At 44.1% G+C, this 27,545-nt stretch overlaps 1 protein-coding gene across 1 annotated transcript; it reads right to left on the minus strand.

The window, feature by feature from the left end:
- On the minus strand, positions 1–18,560 carry Rnf165 (ring finger protein 165). Its single transcript, XM_010621645.3, has 7 exons — positions 18,318–18,560; positions 16,605–16,715; positions 7,160–7,289; positions 5,720–5,824; positions 5,326–5,421; positions 1,222–1,328; positions 1–728 (listed from the first exon to the last, which is right to left on the minus strand). The coding sequence occupies exons 1-7, from the start codon at positions 18,473–18,475 to the stop codon at positions 611–613; spliced, it is 825 nt and encodes a 274-aa protein (XP_010619947.1). The 5' UTR covers positions 18,476–18,560; the 3' UTR covers positions 1–610.
- Between the last annotated feature and the right edge of the window lie 8,985 nt (positions 18,561–27,545).

The following is a 27,545-nucleotide window of genomic DNA, read 5'->3' on the forward strand; positions in this document are numbered from 1 at the left end:
CTTTGATTCCTTTTTTTTTTTTCTCTCTCTCTCTCATAAAGACGGGAAAACTGGGGCTGTTGTTGGTTGGTTCAGTCAGGCACCAAAACAAGAAACTCAATGAGAAATATTTGGTGCAAGTTCGGTAATAGCGACATGTCCACCACAAGATGACTAGAGCACCACACACGACGTTTTTCTTAAGCTAACATGCTCTGGCTGCCATCCACAGAAATAGCTAGAGACCCCTACATGGTTTCTACTTGGTCCAGAGGTATATATACAATCCTTCGAAGGTCAGGATTGAGGGGCCGTCTATCCGCTAGTGCCTCGGGATCGCATCTAGTTCTCAGCGGCGTGGGCCCCCCCTTCCCACCCCTGCTCCGGGCACGGCCAGCTCCCTCCCTCCTGCGAGCAAGGTGGATGGGGAAGTCACCATCTGGATGGGTGGGTCCTCCCCCACCCACTCCTTCCCTCAGACACTGATACCACTGACTCCTCTTTCCACAAAATGTGCTTGCAGGCTTCTCCTCTACGTCAAATGGCTCAGAAGGCAAAGTTTGGCTGCAAGGGCTATGGCCGTGGGGGGACCTGGTGAAGGAAATGGGGTGTCCACTGGCTAACTCCTCCCTCAGCTGTCGGCTCCCAGCTGTGTCTCAATGTCCACTCGGCAGATGGGGCATTTCTTGCTCATGGCAAGCCACTGGTCCACACACAGTTGGTGGAAAAGATGCATACAGGGCAGGCGTCTGGAAGAGAGGAAGAGAGTCAGGTGACTGGCAGCAGAAGCTGGTCGGGGCTGCAGCAGGAGTAACAGACACTCAGGGGATAAAGAGACATGCGCTGGATCACTGAGGTGTAATTGTGAGGTCATGGCTGAGGACAGAAACTGTGACGGAAAGTAAGTGTCAAGGTCCTCCTCCTCCTCCTCCTCCTCCTCCTCCTCCATGAAGCCCTTTCAGGTCAGCCAGAAACAAAACCATGACTTTGTCTTAGACCCACCAGGCCAAACATCCTGATGCCCTCTTTCACTTTGCTTCCATGAGTCCATAGCTATGGGCACCACATCTAGAACTTTCCATGTCTCACCTTCCCAGTGCAACCACAAAGCACACTACGGCACACTTGGCACAGTCACATGCACATGTAAACAAGCACCCTCGCCCCTGGACATGCAGTGTGGTGTCTGGGCACCCACGCCTGTGAGAGAAGCGGGAGAGAATCCAAGAGGTGGCCTCCTACCTCACATCTTCTCCATCTTCCAGCATAGACAAACAAATTGTGCATTTCTCATCGGTGTCAGACTCTTCCCCTTCATCCTTCTTACCCTTGCCATCCTGGGGTCTTCGCTACAAGAAGCAAAGTGATGGGCACTCATTACCTGGGACAGACTGACCTGGTGGCCATTAGCTTTCACCCACAGCCCCCTCTCACCCTGCAGCTTCCTCTTCCCCTGGGAGTCAGTGTCTTTTTTCCTCTCTTCCCAACCCTTCCCTAATGCTGAGGAGAGAGAGGGTTATAACCAAGTGAGGAAGAGGCTAGATGGACTTTTGTTTCCTGACTCAGGCACTGTTAAGGAGTGCAGAGTTCGGAAAGGAATCAGGTTCCTAATGAACTGATCTATTGCAAAGCTCTGTCTTGTGTATTAACTAAGCTTCCCCTCCCTGCTTCCCTCATGCTGCCTGCTCATCACATCCTATCCAACCTGGACCTTGCTTCCAGGCCTCTCAATCCACTTTGCGGTCCATGATTCACTCGTGCCTGCATTCATTCATTCTTTCACTCAACTCAGGTCGTTTACTTATGTTCTCAATACCAGATGAAGACAAATTTACTCCATTCATCAGTAATGCCTGTAACTTCTACCACACTGTTGCGAACAATTCTGTATTGCTGCATTTCTCTTTCCATCCAGAAACTTCCCTTAAAGCAGGCTCCAGCTCCGATCTGAGGATAGACATCCTGCAGACATACTATCAGTATTTACTGACTTGAATACTTCCGTTTGCAATTCTGTGCTAAATTTGTGAAAGTAGTTAACCACTCTGTAGAAAGTTTCAGGTTCTCAGATGGTGCAGACATCCAAGATTACCATTTTTACCTACCACCCCACATTGGCTAAGTGTAAAGGGTGTCCCTGCTACTTATAAATATTCTGGGGGAAGGAAACCAATCAGTGAATGAAACCAGCTCCCTTTCATGTTCCCTTCTGTGTGCTGTGCTGTGAAATAATGTGGTAACAACATAGGAAAATTACCTGCTCTAGATGAACATATTTGACTGTTTGCCTTGTTTCTATTGGTTTTTTTTCCCACTATGATTCATGATTTCCTTTTTATACTTCATAATTTTAGCTTCATATTACCTTGTTTTATTTTACCTAACCATTATTTCTCTCTATTCTCTCTTTTCAAATTCTAATCTCTTTCCTATTTTGTAGTTTTAATTGCTTAGGTCTTCTGGTTTTTTATTATCTGTATAATTTTTATTTTAATTTTAACTTCTCTCAGCATTTATTCATTTATTTATTTGGTTGTTTATTTATTTATTTGTTGGTAATGGGGATCAATCTCAGGCCCTTGCACTCACGAGGCAGGCAGTGGAACCACTGAGCCAAATCCCCAGCCCAGCATTTATTTATTTTAATATTACTTATTCTTTTGTTCTTACCTTCCCATTTTATAAACATTCCTTTTTGACTCTGATGTTCTTGATTTTAATTTTACTTTATATCTTTTCCTAGTTCTCATTTTTCTTTTTATATTTCTCTATTTTCATTACATATTTTTATAACTTTGTTATATTATTTTAAGATACACTTTTTGTCTTATATTATGTCACACTGAGTTTGAGTTTTCAAAAAAATTTTTTGACATTTTGCCACATGTGATGACACACACCTGTAATCCCAGCACTCTGAAGGCTAAGACAGGAGGATCATCACAAGTTCAAGGCCAGCCTGGACTACATGGTGAGATCGAGGACAGCTGGAACTACCTACACAGAGAGACCTTATCTTTTTTTTTTTGCTACTGAGGATTGAACTTGGGTCCTTGCGCTTGCAAGGCAGGCCACCAAATCGCTGAGCTAAATCCCCAACCCCGAGAGACCTTATCTTAAAAAATAAAATAAAATAAAAAATATTTTTTTACTCTTTATTTGGGTCCTAAATCTTTTTCATTTCTCATTTTTAATTCTTATTTCTTTTATAATATTTTTATTTTCTTAATTCTCCCTTAAGAGTAGTTTTTACTTGAGCCCTTTATCTCACTGATTCATCTATTTTCCCTTTTCATTCTGTATTGGTTCTTTTCCCTATTTTCTTTCTTTCTTTCTTTCTTCCTTTTTTTTTTTTTTTTTTTTTTTTTTTTTTTTTTTTTGGTAGAGGGATTGAAGAAGTGGGACCTCGCACTTTCGAGGCAGGCGGCACCACTGATTTAAATCCCGGGCCCTTTTCCTATTTTCTTGGGGCCTATTGAAATGATGGTAGGTGTGGTATGTGGCCCTGTGAGGAGTGAACATCTTCACTACATCAGGGACATCGAAACTGCTCCAGGTCCCTGCATATCCAATAGTTCCCTTCCGTATTCTTCTCCAAAAGCTTAAAGCTTCTTCACAGAAGAACCACTTTCCTCATGCAGATGATACCCTTAGCTACAGAAGTACTGTCATGTTCCCTATTAGTATGTGATCCAGAATCTGATGCGTAGTAGGCACTCAATAAATGTGGCTGAAATTACTCATGGATAAATTCAACACCTCTGTGAGGAGATGTGTGTAACAAGATTCGTAGTCTTCCACTTCCATCCCACAGGCAAAAGTGCTCCTCATCCCCAGGTAAGAGCAGCCCACCATTCCCAAACACTCGGTAGGGAGCAGGCACTGCACTGGGCCGTGTGCATACATCATCCCTGTGAATCATGTTGAAAAGAAAAGAGAAGAAAGCCGGGCATGGTGACGCACATTTGTGATCCCAGCACGCTGGGAGGTTCAGGCAGGCAGATTGCATGTTTAAGCCCCACCCAGGCAATTTAGCAAGCCCCTGGAACAAAATCAAAAAAATAAAAAAGAGATGCGCTGGAAAAGTGACGCATGGTATCCAAAGTCACACAGCTGCAAGTAGTAGAACTAAAAGTCAAAGCTGGTGATCTGACTCCGACACCAGGTGCTTCTACCCCCTGCACTCTTGAGCTCATGAGCCAGTGCTGACAGCCTCTGGCTGGACCACCATGGGCATATCCTGCTCTAAGATTCTCAATAGCTGTCAAGTTTTTAATTTCTTCTGAAAGAGAGGACTTTTACAATTGATCGCTCATTTGGCTTTACAATATGCTTTATTTTTATAGCAGTTCCAGTCTACATTAAAATTGAGTAAAAATTACAATGTTACCATATATTCCCCCATTAGTTTCCCTAACGTTAGCATCTCAGGTTGTGTGATGCACTACTGTAATTGGATAAAAATACTGGTGAACTAATAATAGTCCACTAGTAACAGCTGAGGTCCCTCAGCCGAAGGGTCACTTTTTGTATCGTGCCATTCTATTGGTGTTGACCATGTACAGCATCATGTGTCCACCGTTACGATACCATACAAAAGAATTTCACTGCCATAAAATTCTACACTCCACCTGTTCATTCCTCCCCCCTCACAGCTGGCAGTCACTGAGCTTTTTATTACCTCAGGGGTTTTGCCTTTTCCAGAATGTCATATAGTACACAGGACTCAACCTTCAGAGGCTCACTTCTTTCCCTTAGTAATGTGCGCTTCATGACCCTTCACATCTTTCATGGTTTAATAGCTAATTTCTTTTTATTGTGAAATAATATTGCATGAATGTACCACAGTTCACCCATTCACCTATTGAAGGACATCTTGGTTGCTTCTAATTTTTTTCATTATTTAAATTTTAAAATGTTTTAAAGGCTCAGTTTCCTGGGCAAAATTCCTGCCGATTCTACTTCTATTGACTTAGCATACAGCCAGTGGCCCTGTAGCTTTAAAACTTCTCAGTCAGAATACTCAGTCTTAAAAGTCAGGTTTGGAAACCCCTGCTCAGAACACTTCCATAGGTGACACTGGCCTTGAAATTGCTTTATAAAGCAAATCTCAGCCTTTCCTGCAGGAACCTTTGCCCACCTCATTTAGATATATGCACACACAGACACACACACAAACACAGTGCCCTCCTCCTTTGCTGATAAGAAGACTATCTTCCCTCTGACCACACAGCACAAGCAAGAAAACCCTGGGAGATATCATAGCTTCTAAGCATCTAACCAGAGCAGAGGCTTCTGGATTTTGGGCTATGCCCCTATAGGCAACGAGCCAGGGTTTGTCCTCACCTTCTTGTACTTGTGGGGGAAGGTGAACCTCTCAATGGTGTTCTGCACAGCTCCCCGAGTCACATTTCCCAGCCTGTCCTCAAGCTGAAGCAGCTCCTACAAAGAGGAAAACAAAAACGTGTAGTCAGCACATGCAAATGCACACGTACACACAAGGTAAGAATGAGGGCACCTGAGATGTCAGCAGGAAACATTCACTTAGCCATCAGGAAAGCCTTGTCTGAGTTGAGAGTCTGTACCATCCTCTGCCCGCTTCCTCTCCTCCACTTCCTCTCCCCCCACACCGCTCCCTCCCTGGGACTTCCTACCACCAGTGACTTCCCCACTAGCAGGGTGGATGATGGAAGGTAATAGCATCTCCACCAATCCAGGAGTGTTAAACAGAGTAGCGTACCTCATAGCTCTCCCGTACAGCGGAGGTGTGTCTGCTGGGATTAAGTCCTTGGAGAGCAAGGAAGTGAAGCTGAGGGTAAGGGTAGTTTCGGATTTCATGGACGACCTGTTGGGGAGAGAAAAGCTTGGATAGAGGAGAATCCCAGGCTTACCCATGAGACCCATATGCAGGGCTAGGGATTTAGCTCAGTGGTTCAGGCATCTGCCTCGCAAGCACAAGGACCCAAATTCAATCCTGGGTACCAAAAAAAAAAAAAAAAAAAAAAGAAGAGACCCATATGCAACTGCTCCTCCCATGATTACTGGCCAGCACACCCAGAAACACTGAACACTGCAGGCATCAGAGATGCTCTTGAATCCCTGTCTCCTCATCAAGAACCAAACTTGGACCAGCCCAAGCAGCTCTGACAAAATCAGTTAAATGACAGCTAGCCCTGCCTCGGCACCCGCTTCTTGGCAGGCAGGCATTGCCATAAGCACATCACATGACAAACCAATCCAGTCACCTCACTTGATCTACACTGTGCGTGCAATTACAACACCCTTTTGCCGATGGGGAAAGTGAAGCACAAATAAAGTAATTACCTCAAGTTATGCAACCAAGTGACAGAACCAGGACTCAAACCAAGCAGTTGGGCAGCAGAGTACAGTGTCCGGTTAAGGGCAGGCCAGGATCAAGGCAAGGCCCAAAAGAATCCGTAACCATAGTATATTATTAGTGTTATGCAGTATTTTAAAAGTCAAAATGAATATTTAAAAAGTCCAGCTGAGGAAAACATAAATATTTTAAATACAGACTGGCCCTGTACTTGAGTGGCCCTGACCTAGTCACCTCTTCCTCACCCTGACTAGGAGTCAGAGGGACCAGATCCTATCACAAGTCCTCAGTGCATCCCAGGACCAGCCATATAACCTCTCTAGGCCTCAGATTGCTAATCTGTAAAATAGGGATAAAATCCTATTGCATGGGGTTATTGGGAGGATGAACTAAGACATGTGAAGTGCTCAGAACAGTGCCACTGGGATCTCTTTTTACCGTCACACCAGATGTATTGGGCAGACATCTACATTCCCATTTCACAGATAAGTAAAAACAAAGCCCGGGAACACATGGTCACAGGAAATAATAGGAGGGACAGAGTCTGTCCTATCTGATTTCAGCCCTGTGCATTGCCCTCAGAGACCCCAGCATGACCCACTGCCCTTTTCTCCTCCTACTCCTTCAGCAGGACCAGCTTCTTGCCCAGCAGCTTCCTTTCACTCCCACTCAGCCCAGAGCAGGAGCAGGGGCTAAGAGGAAAGGGGAGTGGTTGGTCTTTGTAGGAGCCAGGACTCAAGGCCAGCTGGACACAGTGGAGCAGGGACACAGAGGGGCCACAGGCCTCCACTCACCCCTGCGCCTAGCTGGCAGTTCATTTCCTGGCAGGGCCCCTTCACTCACCATCTGTGTGGAGGAGGAGTTCCTAGGAAAATGGTGCATTCGAGGAGTCGCTAGGTAATGCTGATAGTGCTGAGGGATGGGCCGCACCTGGAACTGAGCAGGACTCAAACCAGCGTCCACGCTGAGATCCCTGTGGGGACACAACCTCAGTGAACCAAGGCAGCAGAGGAGCCATCTCGTTCCAGGAGGGACCTCAGACATCAGGGCCACACACTGTCTGTCACACAGCCCTCCCCGTCTTTGTAAAAGGAGGAAACCGAGGCCCCAAAGCAAACAGCTCTGCAAGGCCTGAGAGCACTGGAGTCCAACCCGTCCCCGCAAGACAAAGCCCTTCACTGAGAGAAATGCTGAAAGAAGTATCCGAACAGAGCAGAAGGGGGACACACAGTAAAGGAAAGATAAGGCCCAGATGAAAGTGGGGGAAGGAGCACGTTGAGAAAACAACAGGGAAGGGACCTCTACTCTTAACTCTATAGGCTAGAAAACTACCCTAGCCACATTCCTTCATCACACACACACACACACACTTCTGAAAGTGTAGGGAAACTCATTTCACTCAAATCTAATTAATTACACTGAAGATGAACCAATAGCTATTTTGGAAAAGGGCTCATTTCAGATCTGTGGAGAAAATGCACAAGGTGAGAGTGAAACATTTTGTCATAACTGAAAGCAAGACAGCTATCAAAGCACTCTGAGGTCATTGCTAAATGCTCAGGGACCACCCAGAAGGGGCTCCCACCAGGCAGGCAGAATAATTTGCATGGCAATAAGCATAATTTCACTCATCCATAAAGAAGGACAAATTTGAGTCATTTGTAGGAAAATAGATGCACCTTGAGACCATAATGCTAAGTGAAATAAATCAGACACAGAAGCTTAAATATCACATGGCTTCTCATATATGAGAAACCCAAATTATAAAAAAATTAAAGTAAAAGGTAGATGATAGAAAACAGAAAAAAAAAAAAGAAAACAGGAAAATAGAACTTCTGCAAATATAAAGGAACTTAGAGAGGGAAAGGGGGAGGAAAATAAAAAGGATTAAGAAGCAATTTATATATACATATACATATATATATGTATACATATACAATATACAAATATATATATATATATACCAACTCCCCACAATGAATGCATTCATATGTATGGCAAATATGCATGACAACATTTTTAAAAAATAAATTTGGCATTAGAAAATTCCTGAAGGGTCTTAATATTCAAATAGAGAATTATGTTTATTTATGAGTTTTCATTTTAAGTAAATCAGACTTTTTGATGTATTGCTGAAAAAAATAAGTATAACTGCTATAGAGACTGAAACACATGAAATAGGTTTAACCGATGAGAGTGAACTAATGCTAAAGAAAACTGATCCTCTGAAGGATAACCAACTCTTCACTTAGAAAACCAGTAAATTAAAAAATAAACCAAACATTTATAGTGCATGTTCCTTATTAAATGTACTTCAAAGAACTAAATACTTGATGTGGGGAAATTTCTCTTTATAAGTGTCTTCCAGCTAATAAATGAATAAGGAAGGATTAAATTATTTGTCATCATTTTGCATCCCCTAAAGAAATAAAGGATCTAGGCAAAAATCATCAACTGCTGCTAATATCACAAAAGGAAAGACAACCAGACATGGAGTGCTTTCTGATGGAAAGACACAACACCACCTCTGAAGTATTTTTGCTAAGAAATAAGAATTGAACCCCAAGTTGCTAGAGCACTGATCTAAAGCCTATGTGTAGGGAATATAGGAAACTGAGAACATCTTATGTGATACCACCAGAGTGTAACAGCAAAATCCAGACAAGGGTAAATTCTGGTTTCTTCCATGTGTTCATTAAAAAAAAAAAAAAGAATCAGAATTGAATAGTTCTTTTTAAGGGCCATAAAGGGATTTCTGCTCCCAGCTATGTGTTGGGGGAGCAGGAATCAAATTTACCCTCCCACAGTAAACTACTAGAAAACTGCACGGCATACATGAAATCTTTTTTCAGACACTGCATAATGAGTAGTGCAGAGCTGTGATCCCTGGGGGAAGGAAAACAAACAAGGTAAGTCCTACAACTTTCTTGGCTCTTCCCATGATAGTGCATCCAGATTACAGTATTTTGGAGGGAAGGGAGCTGCATCAAAAGAGAGCTCCAGAAATCTGCATTTGAGTCCCCTGTCATCTTTGCTGAATACTAAGGTAATATATGCATGGGATGAAATCCGACAAGGTTGAGCAAAGAGCACCCAAGGAGTAGTGAATGTTTTCCAGAAGTTACACAGGGCTAGGATGCATTTGAATTCCAACAAGTCAGCACAGAGAGTCCTTGATGATCATTCAGAGAGCCTTTTGAAGCTTGCTTATAAGCTTTATTAGGGCAGGTCTAGAGTACTCTCTGATCTAGGGATATTCTAGACCTGTAGTAGTAAAACTAAAAACAAGTCTCCAAAGAATAAAATTGAACTGCAAGTGCTGCTTAACAGAACAAAGTTCAGTAGTCTCTAAATGAGTGAGACAAACTTAATTACTCAACAATGTATATATAATTCATGACATTCATCATTCAATAAAAAAACACTGAATGTGCTTTTTACAAAAAGGATAGGGATTGGGGACATAGCTCAGTGGCACTGTGCCTGCACAAGGTCCTGAGTTCAGTCCTTGGGGGTGGGGGAGAAAATATGCCCATAATCATGTGGAAATCAGACAATAGACCTTCAAGACACAGAAATGACAGGAATTAGTAAATAAAAGTGCCAAAGTAGCTATTGGAATCATTTCAAATATGTAGATGAAAATGTAAACATAGGAAGGAGAAAAAAGGAAGATATTTATTTATAAAATGACCAAAATGGAGCTTCTAGAGATAAAAAATGCATGTCTGAAATGAAACTTCACTGGGTTAGATTAATAGCAGGCTAGACACTATACAAGAGAAAATTAGTCACTTAAATACATATCAATAAAATGATCTAAATGAAGTATGCAGACAAAAATAAGACTAAAGATTAAGTCTCAGTAATAATACAGAGTGGTCAACTATATGGGTAAGTAAAGACTCAAAAGGAAGCTTGTGTGGTAGCACACACCTGTAATTTCAGTGCTCTAGAAGGCTGAGGCAATAGGATTACACATTCAAGCCCAGCCTGGGCAACTTAGCAAGACCCTGTTTCAAAATTTTAAAAATTTAAAAACTGGAGATGTAGCTCAGTGCTAAGGATCTAGGTATTAGTAGTGGAAAAATAAAAAAGACTCAAAGGCAGAGGATGTAGAGTAAAGAATAGAAAAAATATTTTAGGGGCATAATGCTTAAATTTTTCCAAATTTGGTTAAAACTATAAACCCATCAATTTAAAAATCTTAACCAATTTCAAGCAGAATAACACAAAGAAAATCACCTCATGGCACACCATAATCAAATGTCTGAAAAACATTAATAAAGACAAACAAAATTTTAAAACTAGCTAAAAAAATAGATCCATTAGATACCAAAGAATCTGCATAAGAATTATCATAGATTTCCCCAGAAATAAAGCAATCCAGAAGACAATGCATGACATCTTTATTGAGAGAACAACAATAAAAACCAGTCAGCCAGGAAAAAAAAAAAAAAAAAAAAAAAAAAAAACACTTTTCAAAATAAAGGTAAAACAAGACTTTTTCAGACAAACAAAAGTGGAGAGAAAGTGCTGCCAACAGACCAGCATGACAAGAAATTCAACAATAAAGGAACTTTTCCAGACAGTAGGAAAATAGTTCCAAATAGAACCTTAGATCTATGCAGAAAAATAAAGAATGCCAGGATGGCAGCTATGTGGGAAATGTTAAATATTCCTTTCTCCATTTAAAACACATAAGTTTGATTGTTTAAAAGAGAAATTGGCAACCTTTTTCTGTAAAGGATCAGAGAGTGAGTATTTTAGCATCAAAGTCCCATATTTCTTTGTCACAATTATTGCAATGGACACTATAGTTCAGTAATAGCCAGGAATTATATGTAAATAAATAGACATGGCTGTGTTCCAATAAAAATGTACTTACAAAAACAAGGAGTGGGCCATGTTTGACCTCCAAAGCCAGAGTTTGCCAAGTGCTTGATTTATTTTTCTTTAATTATAAACTGAATCTTTGCTGGTACATTTTATATATATAATGCAGTTACATTCATCATTGGGATCTTGTACCTTTATATGACAAGTCTTGGTTCTTATTTTTGCCGCATTCCCCTAGCCTCCCTTCCCCGCTCCATCCTTCCCTATTTACAAAGACTTTGTTTCCATTTCTTTCCTTTTCTCTTATTTTTTCTCTTCCCTTTTTACCTTTCCCCTATCCCTCCCATTTGCCCAATACCTTTAGACCTTTTCTCCCTATTACAAAATATCAATTATACATTTTGACCCTTATTTACACTTTTAGTTTGTCACACCAGAGAAACTATAGGAATTTACACGTGTGTCCTATTAATTTCACTTGAGTATGTTCTCAACGTGCATCTACTTAGCTATAAATGACTAATTTCTCAATCTTAATGGCTGAGTATTACCTCATTTTATAAAACAAAAAAACAAAAAAACAAAAAAAACAAACACATCTTCTTTATCCAGTCTCCAGTTGATGAGCAATTGGGCTGTTTCCATGTTTTAGCTATTACAAACTGTGCCGCTATAAACATGGGTGCACATGTATCACTGTGGTATGATTCCTTTCATTCTTTGGGAAAGATACCCAGCAGGGGAATAGCTGGGTCAAATGGGACTTCCAATCCTAGTTGTTCGAGGTGTCTCCATATTGATTTCCACAGTGGTTCCAAGTGCTTGATTTAAAGCAAAACTTACAGCAATGTATTGTGGTGATTATAACATGTATGGAGACAAAGCTCACAAAAGAAATAGAAAAGAGGTAATGAAAGTACACATTACACACAAAGCAGTATAACTCTATTGTGGGGTAGAGGGATAACCTAACTATCCATATTATAAATTAAGGACACTCACAAAATAGGATAAAATAACAAGATAAAATAAAATGATGTGACAGTGAAGCCAATATTTAATTCTAGAAAATATTCAACCAACCCAAAAGAGGCTTGAAATAGATGAAAAGTGATTTTTAAAAAGACAGAACAAACAGAAGACAGAAAAATGGTAGATTTAATCCCAAAAATATAATTACATTAATATAAATGGACTAAATGCTCCCATTAACAGATTGTCAGCTGGAAAGTAGAATCCAAATATATGCTTTCTATAAAAAAATTTAATATAAAGACACAGGTTAAGCATAAAAGGAGGAAAGAAATATACCATACAAACAGTAATTGAAAGAAAGCTAGGGCAGCTATATCAGACGAAGTAGATTTTGAACCAAGGGACATTACTAAAAATAAAGAGAAGGGCTGGGGATTTAGCTCAGTGGTTCCAGCGCCTGCCTCACAAGCACAAGGGCCTGAGTTGGATCCCCGGTACCAAAAAAACAAAAACAAAACAAAAATAAAGAGAAACACTTTATAATAACATATTTTGAAAACATAACAATTCCATATGCACTAATATATATAAGAAATACATATATCCTAATAATCAGAATAAGTGAAGCAAAGACTGATAGAACTGAAAGAACCAAGACACAATCATACCTGTAGACTTCGGCTCTGCTTTCTCATAACTCACAGAACAAGCAGACCAAAAAAGTTTTAGTATAGTAGAAGACCTGAACAACATTTTTCTTTTGTTTTTTATTTTTTGAGACAGTCTCACTGTGCAGTTCAGGCTGATCTTGAACTCACTATGCAGCCCAGGCTGGCCTCGAACTGATGAGGATCCTCCTGCCTCAGTCTTCCAAGTACTGGGATTATAGATGCACACTACCATGCCTGGCCTGGACAACATTATTACCTAACTTGAGCTTATAGTAATGTTTATACAGCACTCAACAAAAACACAACATACATTCTTTTAAATACATATGGAACACATGCTGAACCATAAAACAAATCTTTATAAATTTCAAAGGATTAGAATTACACAGACTAAGTTTTCCATTCACACTGGTTTTAAATTAGAAATCAATAACAACAACCAAAAAAAAAAAACATCTGGAAAATTTCAAATATTCAAAAACTGAACAATATACTCCTACCCGGCCTTATGTAAAAAAATAAATCATAAGGAAAATGAGAAAATTCTCAATCTTTAAAAAAGAAAAATTCATGGTTAGTATGTTTACATTAGAAAAGAAGAGAGATCCAAGTTATGACCTAAGGTTCCACCTTAAGAAGATATAAAGTGAAAGAAGAGAACAATGAAATTATCAGGAAAGTCTTGGATCAGTGTGCTCAGTGGGGGATGGAGCTTGCTTGATCTTTAAGATGTCTGGATAGGACTTATCCAGGCGACAGTGGGTCTGGAGAAGCAATGTCTCTCTCACTTTCTGCTGTTGCCACCAAACCTTGAGAACCTGATTTTGTTTTGAAGCAGAGGCTGGAGTCCTAGAAATATCTCCCAGCCCAAAGCCACCGGGCTAACCCAAAATTCTGTTCTGGAGATTTCTTGTGGACCGTTTTTCCATATACATCTTTTTTTTTTCATTTGTGCCTAAACATCAAGCTCAACTATATATTCAATCATCAGTTTTCTCAAGGCATGGTTTGGCCTGGTTGCTGAGCAGACCCTTAAGTCCTGGGGAGCTCCAGAGGCCCAGGGGAGCTCTGTGGGGGTAGGACAGCAGGAGGCTCCCCACCTCCACCACCCTCTGTCCACAGATGCCATGTGTCTGGAGACCTCTTCCTGGGGAGTGGTAGAGTTGTGGTGAAGTGCAGTCACCCTAGGGATCAGAGTTGAAACTGAGAAGCCAGAATGGGATCAGAAAAAGAGCATGACAAGGACAGAGACATTGGGACTGGTGTTCATGGTCAGGGTCAGGTCCCAGGGAGGGAGAACATTTGGAATTTATCCCCCAAGGCCTACTCCAGGATGCCCAGCTGGAAAAGCTGCTCAGGGAGACTTAACCCCCAAGGAAGGGGAAAAGAAAGGCCAGGGCAGTCTCAAGCCTGAGGCTGGACAAGGACCTGTGGCTGTCTCAGATGGCCTGAAGAACATTCAAGGTTTCTGATGTTTGTCTAAAGAAAAAGGGGGAGGGGAAGTAGCCTTTCCAGACATGCATTTTTTGTAATCCAATGATGTTTGTCTAAAGAAAAAGGGGGAGGGGAAGTAGCCTTTCCAGACATGCATTTTTTGTAATCATGTCCCTTCTTACCAGTGTCCCTTCTTCTGGCAGAAAAGTCCTCTTTGGAAAAGAGGATTGGGATGCAGTTAGCAGGATTGCAATTACAAAAACCACTTGTCAAGACTAGGCCAGCCCTTGCTGGAGCAGAGCTCACTGCATGGGAGAAGCAACTGTCACCTCCTGCCCTGGAAATAGCTTCCTACTTGAAGAGTGGGAACAGGACAGGCAGGGCAGCCTCAGGTGGACCCAAGTAGGACTCTGGGGGCATGCAACAGCCTCTCAGGGTCTTGTGCTCTGGGTTTCTCCAGGCAACAGGGACCAAGACCGCAGAGTGACTGAAAGGAGAAGGAAGAAGAGGTTGGCTTAATAAAGAAAGCTGGGGCAGGACTAACACCTGCATGATTCCTCTTGACATCTCTCCAGGACAATGGTACCTGTATCATCTGTCCAGTTCCACAGGCCTTGTTAGGCCATTCCAATCACTCCGCCTTGGGTAAGTGCCCTGAATGCTCCATGTGTGCTGAACTGAATCAAATTGAATTGACTTGACTGCTGAGGGACAGGATTTAATCCAAACTGCAGTTAAATCTTCCTAATTTGAATCTGCTTGTTAGAAAAGGGCTGGGTAAAATTGGCAGTGGTGCAATCTCTTTTAAGGGTTTGTCCAATTTAATGGAGACTGTACCTGAGAATAAGCAGAGGGCTGGAGAAAATAGAAATGCTAAAACTTCTCTTTCCTGCACCTAGAAGCACCCTTGGTGGTTTATCAACCAGAAACCCTTTTGAGACATTCCTAAGTGTTTGTGGAAGGGGATCCCAGAGATTCTCTCACTAAGCCAGTTTGCCAAGCCAAATGGCTGAAAATGACACCACAATACATTTGTTTTTTAAAATTACTCAATCTTTTTCCTGTGAATTTTTTTTACATTTAAAAATATTTTTTGAGGGCCGGGGATTTGGCTCAGTGGTTCTGCCACCTGCCTTGCAAGCACAAGGACCAGAGTTCGATCCCTGGTACCAGGAAAAAACAAACAAACAAACAAACAAAAAAAAAACTACATATTTGAAGCAGAGCATGGTGGTGCACACCTGTAATCCCAGCACATGGGAGGCTGAGGCAGGAGGATCGCTGTGAGTTCAAGACCAGTATATGGTGGTGCACACCTGTAATCCCAGCACATGGGAGGCTGAGGCAGGAGGATCGCTGTGAGTTCAAGACCAGCCTGGGCTACACAGTGAGTTCCAGGTCAGTCTCAACTACATAGTGAGACCCTGTCCCCAAAAAACAAACAAATAAAAAACAAAAACAAAAAAATTTTTTACCTTTAAATTCCAAGCACTACATACAGAATTCCTGGATCCTCCTTCATTCTGATTCCCCAAAGGTTATTATTTTACTCTTTTATTGCATCTCTATATCCTGCATATCTCTGGAGGAATTATTTTTTACTGAACTATTTAGAAATACATTGCAGGGGTGATGCCATTTATATTTGAAGACTCAGTGGGCCACACATCTTTTAAAAGTATTTGAGGGTTCTGATCCACCTCTAGTTATAATCAGCCCTCTCTAAAACTAGAATCAGAAAGTTGAGTGGAACCAGGATCCAAAAACAAGCAATACTGCCTCCGAGGACAACAAAGACCTCTGTCCCACATACAGTAGATGGTGGGAAGACTGCACAGGGACCCTGCCTACAAGACACAGTTACAAAACCCCCAACCTCTCCTGCCAGCTTCTCTCCCCAAATTTTACCTGGCCAGCTCCGTCTTCACCCTTCAGGACCCATGGCCTCATCCCGTGTTGTCTTGACCACACTCCGCAGCACTTTTCTGTGGCTCCCTCAAGACCCACGCCCTCCAGGAGGTTTTCCTGACCACCCTCACTCCTCAGAAGTCTCCTTTTTGCCTTCCACCCACATTTACCACTTCATAGAGTTACTGAACTTAGAAAATGTTTATCTCCTTTTCCCTCCTCCCCTGTAGGACTACAAATACTGAGCCCCAGGCTAGGCCCAGGATGAAACCCAGTTATATCTAAACTAATTGCTGGAACTAGAGCCAGGTGGAACTATCTGGCTCTGAGGTTAGGAGCAGGGACCAAGGCCAAGGACTGAAGTCTAGGCCCCCTGCATCATTCAAAGGGAAGGAAAACAGAAACCTCATGGATCCAGCAAGATTGACAGACTTCCTTCCCCAGACATCCCAGAAACTCACCAGTCAGTGCCCTCAGCCAAATACCTGGGCTGAGGGGTCTGTAGTTGGTGGCCGAAGTCAAAACTGGGGTGGAGGCGGTGGGGGTGGACAGACACACGCTCCTGACTCCGCCTGTGCCAGAAAGGAAAGAAACAGCCAGTGGCATCAGGACCTGCCAGGGACAGTAGAGTTCCCAGAACTCTGTGCAATTCCCCACACCAATGAGGGTACAGGCTGCACCCCTGCCCCCAAACTCCAAGGAAGCCTCCTAGATGAGTAGCAGTTGGTCACTCAGACTTTCTAGCTGTCCTCAGGCTACCCACTGACCTCAGGCCTCTCCCTAGGTGTGGACAGCAGTCCATCACCTTCCTCCCAAACTCTGTCACTTCCTCTGTCCTTTTTCTAATGCTCCCACTTTGTTCCTGGCGGGCCATCCTCAAAACATACATATATCTGTCCTGCGGGCACCCCTCTCCATGTAGCCCGCTGTTCCACCATCTTCTCCTCCTCTCCTCGTCCCTTCTCTGTATTCTTTCCAACGTTAATGGCTAAAGTCAAAGCCCCCCCTTCCCCAGGAAAACCTCCCTGAACACCCCAGGTCTTGGTGACCCACCTCTCACCTCTGACCTGCTATAGCAGTGCTCTGCTGCCCCAGGGACCCCAAATGCCATAATCACTGATGCTTATAACCTCAGAGATCATCTAACCTAGCAGTTCCCAAAGTGCTCCAAGTGCCCTTGGGAGTCCCTAGTGCTTTCAGATGGTTTGAGAGATCAAATTAAGATGCAGTTTGCTTTTCACCCTCACAGGTGAACAGTAGGTTTTTCCAAAACTTTGTGACATGGCATTTTGCAAGACTGTGCAGACATAAGGACACAACTCTTCTATTAAACTGTGCCTTAAAGAGATTTGCAAATATGTTAAAAAAAAAGTCACTCTTCTTACTAAATATGGCTGTTTTCATAAAATATTGTATTGGTTTAGCATAAGGATTTATTTTTTAATGAATTGATCATTTTTTAAAATTATAATCTGGTAAATATTGATGGTCTAACTCATATAAAAAGAAGTTCTCTGCAGTCATTCATTTTAAGAGTTTAAAGCGGGTTCTATGACCAAAACTTTTGAGAATCACTGTACTAATCCAATTCTTTTTCTTGACAGTTGAAGCTCAGAGAAGTGCAGCTCCTTCAGACCCACTTGACTAGTACTATCTAATTTTACTCTCTTGTTTCATGGGATGGAGCTGAACTAGACTTGGCTTCTTTGAGGGCAGAGCTGGAACCAGGCATTACCGTTGGAATTCTTTGATTCTTGGGTATTAGAATGAGACGGTTATGAGGCTGGAAGGGATATGGGGGTCCCTAGTTAAACTTCTCCCTACACTTGGAAAAGTCCACTGTGAACTTGTAGAATCAGAGAGACTCTGATTCTAAAGGAATCATCAGGTGACGATAGAGGTCACTGTCTGAAATGAAGGCCACCAACTGAGGCAAAAGCTACTTCCCACAGAGCCACTTGGCGACTGTTGGCAAAGTTTGGCAAGCAGAAGCCAAGAATCAGGGCCCACTGCCCTGAACACCTTTCCCGCCCCGCCCCTTCCCTGTCTCCTCCCGCGTCCACCCCTGCCGGGGCCTGGCTCCTGGTCTCTCCAGGCCCAGCCTCCGCCCAGCCCAGCCCCTGCCTTGTCCCCGCCCCCTGGTGCAGGCAGTGAACCTGGGGTGTGAGACGAGCCTGCGGTGCTGGGCTTCCAGGAGCTGCTGCTGCAGGAGGTATTGCTGGTGCAGGGCCTGAGGTAGGAAGGAGGGACCTGTGACGTCCTGGAACTGCAGGGTGGGCAGCGGGGTCAGCGACTGGTGCAGGGCGCCGCTGTGCTGGTGGGCCGGGGCCATGTGGGCAGTGAGGCCCGGCTGCGACTGCACGGAGTGGGCCAGCGGGAAGTCGGGGGCGAGCTGCTGTGGCTGCGGGGGGCCCAGGTGGAAGTGGCGGCAGGAGGTAGCGTGAGGATGCTGAGACCTTTGAAAGGGGGCACCTGGGAAGGCAAGGACAGAAGCGTCCGTGAGGACCAGCGCTGGGACGCTCCCACATGACCCTGTGACGCCGGTCCCCACCCCGGCAGCCCGGAGCTGGTGAAACTCAAGACCTTTGTTAGAACACAGCAATTCCATCACTCCTGTCTACACATGGTCATCTTTCATACTGAAGTGTTTTGTTATGTGTTGGAGTGGAAAGACTGTTTAATGAACAGATAAACATCTTTTAAAAAGATAATTAACACACTTAATAGGTTTAAAGGCCTGATGGCAGGTTCGCTTTCTTGACTTAACCTCCTTCCATATAATCTCATCTGTGTCACAAAGAGAAAATTTAGGGCAGCCTAGCCAATCTCTGAACTTCATGGAGACCTTGGCCTACCAACCACCCAATCCAGAGCAAGTTCTAGTCCACAGAGAAAGAAGCCAGAAGTTTTCTTGCATTGCGGTTTTGAGAGGGAAAGGCAAAAATAATTTATTATGTAAATAATAGTTTATAATAACATCTAGAATTTATTTAAAACCAGACATATCCAAGTATAACTTGGGCTCTGGCCACGTTTAATTTAGGCTTCACTGCTTTGCTAAATATGTTGAATTTGATGACAAGAAAGCTTTTCAAATTCTCCATTTTGGGGGCCAGCTCTGGGCACTGGAGGAATCTTCCAATGAGACAAGGAGGTAGACCCCGCAGTACAGAAAGATTTGCAGAGAACTTCCTGCTAAACCTGGCAGATTCAACACACGTCTGCTCCTTTCCAAACCCCACTGAAATGAGACCAACAAAATAAGGAGACCATAAACAGATACAAAGACAGAACAAAATGGGTGACATCAGCAAGCAACAGATGTCAACAGAAATTTGGAAGATAGAAAACAGATGGAGGAATTAGCAGAGCTGAGAAATCAAATACCAAGCACCTACCAAAGGAGTGGACAAATCACTGCAAGAGGCTGGAAGGGTCAGGAATAGAAGGTAGTGGCTCCTTCGGGAGGCAGGAGAGAGTGTAAAGAGCTGAGCCGAGTGAGAATGAGGACAAGTCTCCCCAAGGGGCAGTTATGCCCAGGCTTCTCCCCTTTCCCGTGCACTCCTCCTTCCAGAAAAGCCCCAAGGGGATGGGTGACACTACTCAGGGATGCAGCACCATGCAAAACACAATTAAGTGAAGGTCTGTGTATGGAACTTTGGAACCCCCATCTCCTTCTACTACTTGGTTCTAAATATCTTGCCAATGGGCATGTCTCTCTTCCTTGCACACTCTCCTGGACTGGAAACTAGGGGATGTTTCTCTCAGGAAAATTTTTGGTCCTAGTAAAAGTCCTATAGGTTCTTCTGGTTGATAGTGACCTAATAAAATGCCTGAGTCTCTCTAGCCACTAAATAATGACACCAATTAATTGTAAGTCCATTCTTGTACACAGGCACACAGAGCTTCCAGACAGCTCTTAGTGGCTTGTTTTGTCTGACATAATCAGACAGGAATTTAAAACCAAGTGAAAAATTGAAAACCACAAAGTGAAAAAGAGAGAGAAAACATGCCAAACTTAAAAAGAAAAAAATGAATTCAGAGGAACAGAGATAATGTTAGGATTGGGTGGTTTGGGGTGGTGGTAGTGGAAGGGCGTGAGTATCCTCAGAGAAATAAGATGTTGAATCCTTGAAACAACAGAAAGCCATTTTAAAAGAAGCTATTTAAAAAAAAGAGAGAGAGCTCTTGGAAATTAAAAATATACAAAGCAAAATCTGAACTTCAACAGTGGAGTTAAAGATAAAGCCAGGAACATTTCCCAGAAGCAGAGTAAGACAAGGTTGATCACATGACTCCACATTTCACTAGTAAGAGAGGAAAAAATGGAGGAAATAGTGGGGAGAGGATTATGAAAAAATTACAAAAAATATTTCCCAGGACTGAAGGTCTGTGGTTCTTGATTTTTAAAAAAGGTGTTCTAAGTACACAGCAATGCAGATAGGGGTTAAGAACCCCACTCCAAGGGATCACAGTGTAAAATCTCCAAACAGGGGCCAAGAGACCATTCTAGCACTTCCCAGAAAGTACACAGATCCTATGCAAAGGGCATAAATCAGAATAACATCAGATTTTTCAAACGTGACCCTAGAACCTTAAAAACTGTAGAGCAACTGCCTTCCTGGTACTTTGAGGAAAAAAATGATTTTCAATCTAGATTTCCATGTTCAGTCAAACCATTAATCAACTGCGGGAATAAGATAAAGCCATTTCAAACACGCAGGATTTCCCATAAAAATTAACGTTCTTGTCTTCTCAAAGAGGTACTGACACAAACCAAGAATAAGGGACAGTGGGGGGGGTGCGCCCCAAAGAAGTGGAATGTTCTCAAGCACACAGCTCCACACAAGGATAAGGGTTCCAAGAGGGCATCTGGAGGGAAGAGGGATAGTATAGAAAGAATAGGTTTACAGGTAAATTTGGCCACATGAAAATACAATTTGAAGGAATTTAAACATTGATAATTTGGTAAGGATTTGTTTTTTAAAATCATAGCAAGGCAATAACAAAAGAAAATGGGGCAGTGATTACCTGCAGAAAAAAAAAAGCTGTGTAAGAAACTGTAATTATTATGTACTATTATATAATTATTATAGAAGAAAAAAAGCTGTGTAAGAAACTGTAATTATTATGTACTATTTTATAATTATTATATAATAGATTATATACTATTATATAATTATATACTCAGCAGCCAATAATATTTATATAATAAAAATACAACAAATAACTGTTGGAGTATATTAGAACAGAAAAGAACATAATATGAAGAATATAGGCAATGTCAGAAGTTGAAAAATCAACAAAGCAATCTAACTGTTTAGTTAGAAATTTTCTCAGTCACTTATGTAAATCAGAAGGTGATGCCTGAAAAAGAACGGGAAGTGTTGAGCTGAAGCAAATTTGACTCTAGTGAGAAAGGCAGAGGCAGATACCAGCTATTTTACTAAATCTATCTTACTAGTCTATTCAAGTTTGTAAATAATATGTATTTGATGGATTCCTTTTTTTTTTTTAATTTGCAAAAAGAAACAGAACTAAAAATGAGCCAGAAGAGAATCACCTGAACTTTAGTTCTTACAGGCATTCGGGTAAGGAGGGCCTCTCTGTCTGCCTCATGAATTCTACCTTTAATGAGTCCAGGGACTGGGGCATGAGAAAGTGGCCCTGGGTCGCCTCCCCTCACTCGACCATTTACCCTCATGACAGATAAAGGAGAGAGCCGAGGCAAAGGGAAGAAGAAGTGTAAGAAGATAAAGGAGTGGAAGACAGTCCTAATGAGAGGAGAGAAATGAGTTGTTTTAAAAAGAACACCGAGAAGACTACGCCTGTTCTATCCAACAGAATTATAATGTGAGCCACTAAGGAATTTAAAATTTTCTGGTAGTTACCTTTAGAAAAATAAAATGACAGGTGAAATTAAGTTTAATATTGTTATATAACTCAATATAACCAAAATGTTATTTTAATATGTATTTTATTTTAGGGCCGGGGATTTAGCTCAGGGGTTCCGCCGCCTACCTCGCAAGCTCAAGGATCTGAGTTCGATCCCCGGTACCAAAAAATAAAAGTATTTGATTTTTTTAAAGAATTACTGAGATATTTTACATTCTTTTTTTTTTTTTTTATACTAGGTCTTCAAAATCTGGTACATATTTTGCTCTTACAACACATCTCGGTTGGGACAAGCCACATTCCAAGTGCTCAAAAGCCCCTTGTGTTTCATGGCTTCCAGATGGGACAACACAGCTCTGAAGGGAAAGAGCCAGTTCTATATATAGCACAAAGCATTTTAGACAACCAGTCTACCCTCACACGGGAAGCTCCCCCATTGCTGACGGATGAAACCCATACCCTTTAGCCTGACATCAAAGCTCAGTCCTCCTCGGATTCCACCAAGCCCTCCCCAGGCTCCCATGTTGGTCGGCTGACTCTCTATGCCCATTCCCAGAGGGAACTTTGCTCGCATCTCACGGCTGCCTTCCCCATCTTTAAGGGTCTGTGTTACCTCTGGACCTCCACACAAATGCCACCTGCCCACAAGCCCAGGGATGCCCACCCCCCCAGAGGTCTATAGATGACCCAGCCTCTCCCATCCACTAGGCACCTGACAGCCCCTAGGGTCTACACATGCCACTGGCTGAGCTGTGTGGCTTCACCAAGTCTGGATCCCCACGTGCTGCTCAGCAGGTGCTCGGGAGATACCTGGATGCCTGCCTGATGGTTGAAAGGAGTGAGGGAAAAATAATTCCTCCAGATTCCTCCAAAAGCCTGAGGCGCTGAGGCTGGCTGAAGCAAATCGGTTTGAAATTGAGTGGTAAAGAGAAGGACAGGAGTTCCCAAGGAGCCCTGGGTTTGAGGAGGTCGGGCAGGGATAAGGGGCTGGGGGCTCAGGCCCTGGGTGGCAGCAATCTCTCCTGTTGCATTTTCCTTCCTCCTGGCCCACTGCCCCTCTGCACCAGGTACCTGTCCTGAGCTCAGCAGCATGCAAGGTCCCATGGCCACCACAGGGCAGAGACTAACAGCCTGGCCTAGGGAGGCTGCCCAGCTGATGTACAGGGGGGTGAAAACAGATGTCCCTGCCAGGATGGGGAACAAAAGGAAGGTGGACAATAGTATTTCTCTGTCCTATAATGTTGCTGGCAATTTTCACCTGCAAAGGTCCTCAACTTCCATTCAGGGACTCTGTATCCCTCTTCCATTACCTCCATTCCCAGAGTGGTTCACAGCCTCATCATCCTGCTGGGATGGGAAATATGAACCCTGGGCTCCTCCTCAGCACTGTGTCATGTGGGCCTGGTGACAGTAGCTGATAACAGCTGATCTGGTTATTCTGAAACCAAGGAAGTGAAACCCAAGGGGTTACCTGGGTCCATGATGAGCCAATGACCAGTGAAGTCTGAACAGTGACATTCCCAGATGCCCCCCCCACGCTAGTAGACTACCTGCAGCTTTTCCCATTAGATCACTCCTTCAGGTTAAAAGAAAATAATCTGCAGATGTCCATGATTCCACTGTGTATTTATCATAATTCCATAAGGCTAAAATGCCACCAGTTGAATGATCCATCCTGAGCTAAAGAACATTTTCAAGGAGCGAAGGGAAAGAAGGGTCTCCCCAGAAACAATGCACCACATTAAATAAACACATCAATTATAAGACACAAATTAGCTTCTGAAGAAAAAAAATGAATGTCTTAGGCCCCTGGAAATTGATACTGACAATTGCAGCTTAATGGGGACCAGTGGCTTATAGCACTAGCTCAGCCTAAGCAAGGCAGGTGAGGGGTACGGGGTAGGGAGAGGACAGGTATGGCCCTGCTCAGCTGTGATGTGGAAGTCCATAGGTGCACGGTTATCTGATGCCCACCTGACACCACAGAACACAAAACAGGTGCTTCACAAATGCCTGGAAACTGGAAGCTGCTTTGTGCCTTGTGGGCGAGGAGCCCAAGGAGGCTGGCAGCTGGAGAGTGGGTGGATTGGCGGACAGAAGAAACCGCACAGCTCCAAGGAGGAAGGAAAGGAAAGGGAGAGGCAGGACACAAGGCCAAGAGCTTTGGGAAGGTAGGTAGAGGTGAGAGCCCAAGTCTCAGAAAGGTTTGGTGACTTGCCCAGTGCACCCATTGGGAAAGTGACAGGATGGAGATTTAAACCTAGCTGTATCTTGAAAGCCAAGTTGAAGAGCAGGACTAGGGGAAGAGCACAGAAAGCTGGCGAGCTTGACAAAGCAGAGGTAACAGTCAGGGATGTTATGGTGTGAATGTCTGTGTCCCCCCAAATCCATAATTTGAAATGTAACCCCCGATGTGGTCATATTAGTAGGTGGTCATTTGCAGGGCGATTAGCTCTAATGAAAGAGATCAATGTTCTTATAAGAGACCCCAGAGAGCTAGCTGGCCCCTTCTATCACATGGGGACACAGCTAGCATATGCTATCCATGAGGAAAAGGCCTTCACAGACACCTTGATCTTGCACTTCGAGCCTCCAAAACTCTGAGCAACAAATGTTGGTTGTTTGAAAGCCACCCAGGTCACAGCATTTTGTTATAGCACCCCAAAGGGACTAAGCGGGGCCTCTCAAGGAGCAGAGTGGTACAGAAATGGCATCGGGTCACCAGAGCACACCCTGGATGCTGTCTGGGCCTCCTCTGTAAAGCAGATGTGGGCAGTGGAGTCAGAGCTGGACCTGGAGTGGAGAGAGAAGCCAGGACAATACTAAGAGTACCAGCGATGGTGGAGGCAGTGGGGCAAGGGCTGAGGAGGATGGCCCACTCCTGACTGAAGGCTGTCTCTCTCTCTCTCTCTCTCTCTCTCTCTCTCTCTCTGTGTCTCTCCACACACACACACACACACACACACACACACACACACGGCCCAGACCCAGTATTACTTGTTCTACTCTTTTAGCAAATTGCTCTGCACCCTCAAAGCTTCCCCCTCAAGGCTCCAGGTCTGAGAGGCCCCATAGTCAGTCCTCAGACAAAAGGGGCTGCAGGAGGAAGGGCAGGTGAAGCTGATGGCACCACACTGGCACCTGACACCTCGGCCCAGCCTGTGGGCTGCCACCCATCATGTTTCCCTGGTGACAATCATTTTCTATTTGTGGGAGCCTCAGGCACAGGCCTGCCCAGAATCCTGTCAGGGATCGCCCAGCCAACCAGAGCCAGACCTCACTCCTCCTGGGAACCCTAGAAGAGGATGGGAACCAGACCCTCCGGGCCTCCAGGGAAGCCAGGCCATGTTCCCTTGTCCCCAAGCCAGTTCTCAGGGTGTCCGGTTTCTGGCTGTCCCACAGCTCACTGACCCAGGATCATTCCCCAGAGTGGTGAGGCAGAAAGGCCCTGGAGTTCGGGCCCATTGCAGAGACAGGGGTGGGCAAAGCTAAAGAGACCCTCTCTGGAAACAACAGGGTGGTGTGCAGGGAAAGGACAGAGGCCACCAGTGGGGACAGGTCTTGACCTAATCACTGGAGCTCTCAGTGTGTGCTCCTTTTTCAAAAGCACGCACCAGCCACTAAAAAGTCTTTTGCAAAGCAGAGGTCTACCCACAGAGGCTGTGAGGAAGACCACAGTGCCAAGGAGCTTCTAAGGGGGCCAAGACACCCCTTCTCACAGTCACGGTGAACTTTTTCAGGCCTTGTGTAGCTTGTCCAAGGCTTTTGGTTACTTCTGGCAGAGTCAGGCTAGAGTTCAGGGCCTCCTGAGTCTAGGTGCTGTGATCCCTGCCTTCTGCCCTAATAGAGTCCCCTCCTCCCTGTATGGAATACTCACACATTCATGCAGACTCACACAGGTCCCCCAGGGAAGAACCCACCAGCCCAAGTGGGCTACTGGCCAGAAATGCATGCCATCGCCCTGGTGGTCCCACCTCTCCTCCTCTTCCCCTTTCCCTCTCCATAGCTCCCCTAGAAACAAGCCTGTTCCAGCCTGAAGGGTTGACGGATTACTGTCAAGTCTCCAGCTGCTGACACCCATGAGGAGTGGTTTTGAATCTCCCTACAGAGATGCTGAGGAAGGCTGTGGTGGTGAGATTGCTCAGGCACAGCCAGGCCCCCATTGGCCAACAACCCGAGGCCCCCTCTGGCCTGAAACCAAGGACAAGCCCCAGCTTCCCAGAGCAGACTGAGGTGGGAGCCTCTGTGGCAAGGCAAATCCCACAGGGCCTCTGGACCACCCTCCCATGAAAGGCTTCAGGATTTGCCTTTCCCAGTATGCAACAGGTCGAAAGGATGGCTGGGCAGGCATCTTGTGCCAAGGTGGACATTTATGAGCTGGACCTGATGGAGGAGAGTAGGGTTGTGAGAGAACTACAGTCATGGCATGAGGAACAGCTGGAGAATCTGGGTATGAGCAAGGGAGAGGACACTCGGTCAGGTCAGAGCTGCAGTCAGGGAAAACTCATTCTGAGAGACAAATTTGAATCCACATGAAGACATTTCTCAGAAAGTTCTAGGAAAGGAAGAGGGGTTGAAGGGAGGGGAGGGAAATGGGAAAAAAATGAATCAAGATATAGTACGTACAGGAACAAATTCCCTATGATGCATGTTATCACATGAATCTAAAATATACCAATAAAATTAATTTTTAAAAAAAGGAAGTCCTGTGTCCTCATCATTGCAGATGCTCACTTAGAAGCCAACAAGCTGCCCAGCCGAGCAGCGGGAGCACCAGCAAAGAATGGGCATTTCTACCCTTCCATGGGATGATGCAAATTCCCTGCAGCGCCTGCTCCACCTTCCCACTTCTGCACGTGGTGTGCTGATCATACTTAAAGTTGACACCTAGCCTGTGATGGCCAAGATGCTGGGGTGGGAGAGACTGATAAGAGGGAGGCCAAGCCTGGGGTTCTCAGGGACCAAGCCTGGAGCCTGAGCCACAGTGCGAAGTGGAGATGCGAGCCACAGGCTGGTGTCCAAAGATGGGCCTCACATTCCCCTCAACATAGCCTCAAAGGAGCCTCCTCTTCCCTCAACACAGTACAGCTCAGAATTTTGTTTCCTACATCATCCCTCTGTGGCCCACACTGACTTCTGCAGCCTGGGAGATATTTAAACTCCATGGGACCAGGGAATGGATCCTCTGTGATTCTTTCACATGCAGGATGCTTGGGGGGCTACTACCGGAAAAGGAAGGAGGGTAAACAGTGGGGAGTCATGGATGACAGGGTTGGGAGTCTGGGGTACACTTCAGAAGCTAGCTACTTGACTATAAACTAGATAAATCCAAGACAAAGAAAATGAAAGTGGGCCATCTGCCCAAAACTCAGCTTTGCAGGCATTCTTCTTGGTTTCCTAACCTCCAGGTAACTCAGTTTAACCTCTGTTGTTCCCATCTGATCAACCCAAGAGGCCTGTTTTCAACCCTTTGGTCTACCAGATGTCTGCTCCCCGCCCCCACCTTC

The sequence above is a fragment of the Fukomys damarensis genome, unplaced genomic scaffold, assembly GCF_012274545.1.
Source record: "Fukomys damarensis isolate Sample0158 unplaced genomic scaffold, DMR_v1.0_HiC HiC_scaffold_30, whole genome shotgun sequence".
NCBI classification, from domain to species: Eukaryota; Metazoa; Chordata; class Mammalia; order Rodentia; family Bathyergidae; genus Fukomys; species Fukomys damarensis.